The sequence below is a fragment of the Phaethon lepturus genome, unplaced genomic scaffold (assembly GCF_000687285.1).
Source record: "Phaethon lepturus isolate BGI_N335 unplaced genomic scaffold, ASM68728v1 scaffold23897, whole genome shotgun sequence".
Classification (NCBI taxonomy): domain Eukaryota; kingdom Metazoa; phylum Chordata; class Aves; order Phaethontiformes; family Phaethontidae; genus Phaethon; species Phaethon lepturus.
Window position 1 is genome coordinate 1 of NW_010550113.1, and position 425 is coordinate 425.

The window sequence follows — 425 nt, forward strand, 5'->3', positions numbered from 1 at the left end:
ATGTCGGCAGGTAGCGGATTTATTCTCTGATTTTTCTTTACAAGGAGCGGGGCAGCCGTGGCCGGCAAGGGGCCGGAGCGGGTGGGGAGCCGTCCCCGGCATCAAACGGTGCAGTTTCCCTCTCCGAACCGCCGGCACTTCATCACCTTCAGGTAGGTCTCCACCTTGTGCAGGTCCTTCTTGAAGCAGGAGAGCAAGCCGTAGTTCTTCAGCAGGGCGTCCTCGTTGCGCAGGTGGATGTCAAATTTGTCGTAGGTGGGTTTGAGGATCTGGGGACCCCGCGGGCTCCGGTCCTCCAGCTCCTGCGAGAGGAAGGAGAGGTGCTGGGGGAGGCAGTGGGGGCCTGGGGATGAGTGTCCTCCAAGGGGCCCATTGCCGAGGGTCCCGTCTAGCTTTAAAGGAGGTTGGGGGTCCCCCCCCCCCCC

The 425-nt window shown here is 62.6% G+C and overlaps 1 protein-coding gene across 1 annotated transcript in view; it reads right to left on the reverse strand.

Annotated features, from left to right (window-relative positions):
• Positions 1-5: 5 nt before the first annotated feature.
• Positions 6-425, reverse strand: part of LOC104623391 (somatotropin) — a 4,253-nt gene continuing 3,833 nt past the window's right edge. The window contains exon 5 of the mRNA XM_010290468.1: positions 6-302. Coding sequence (XP_010288770.1) covers positions 102-302 — 201 coding nt within the window. The 3' untranslated portion in view covers positions 6-101. The remainder of the gene's footprint in view (positions 303-425) is intronic.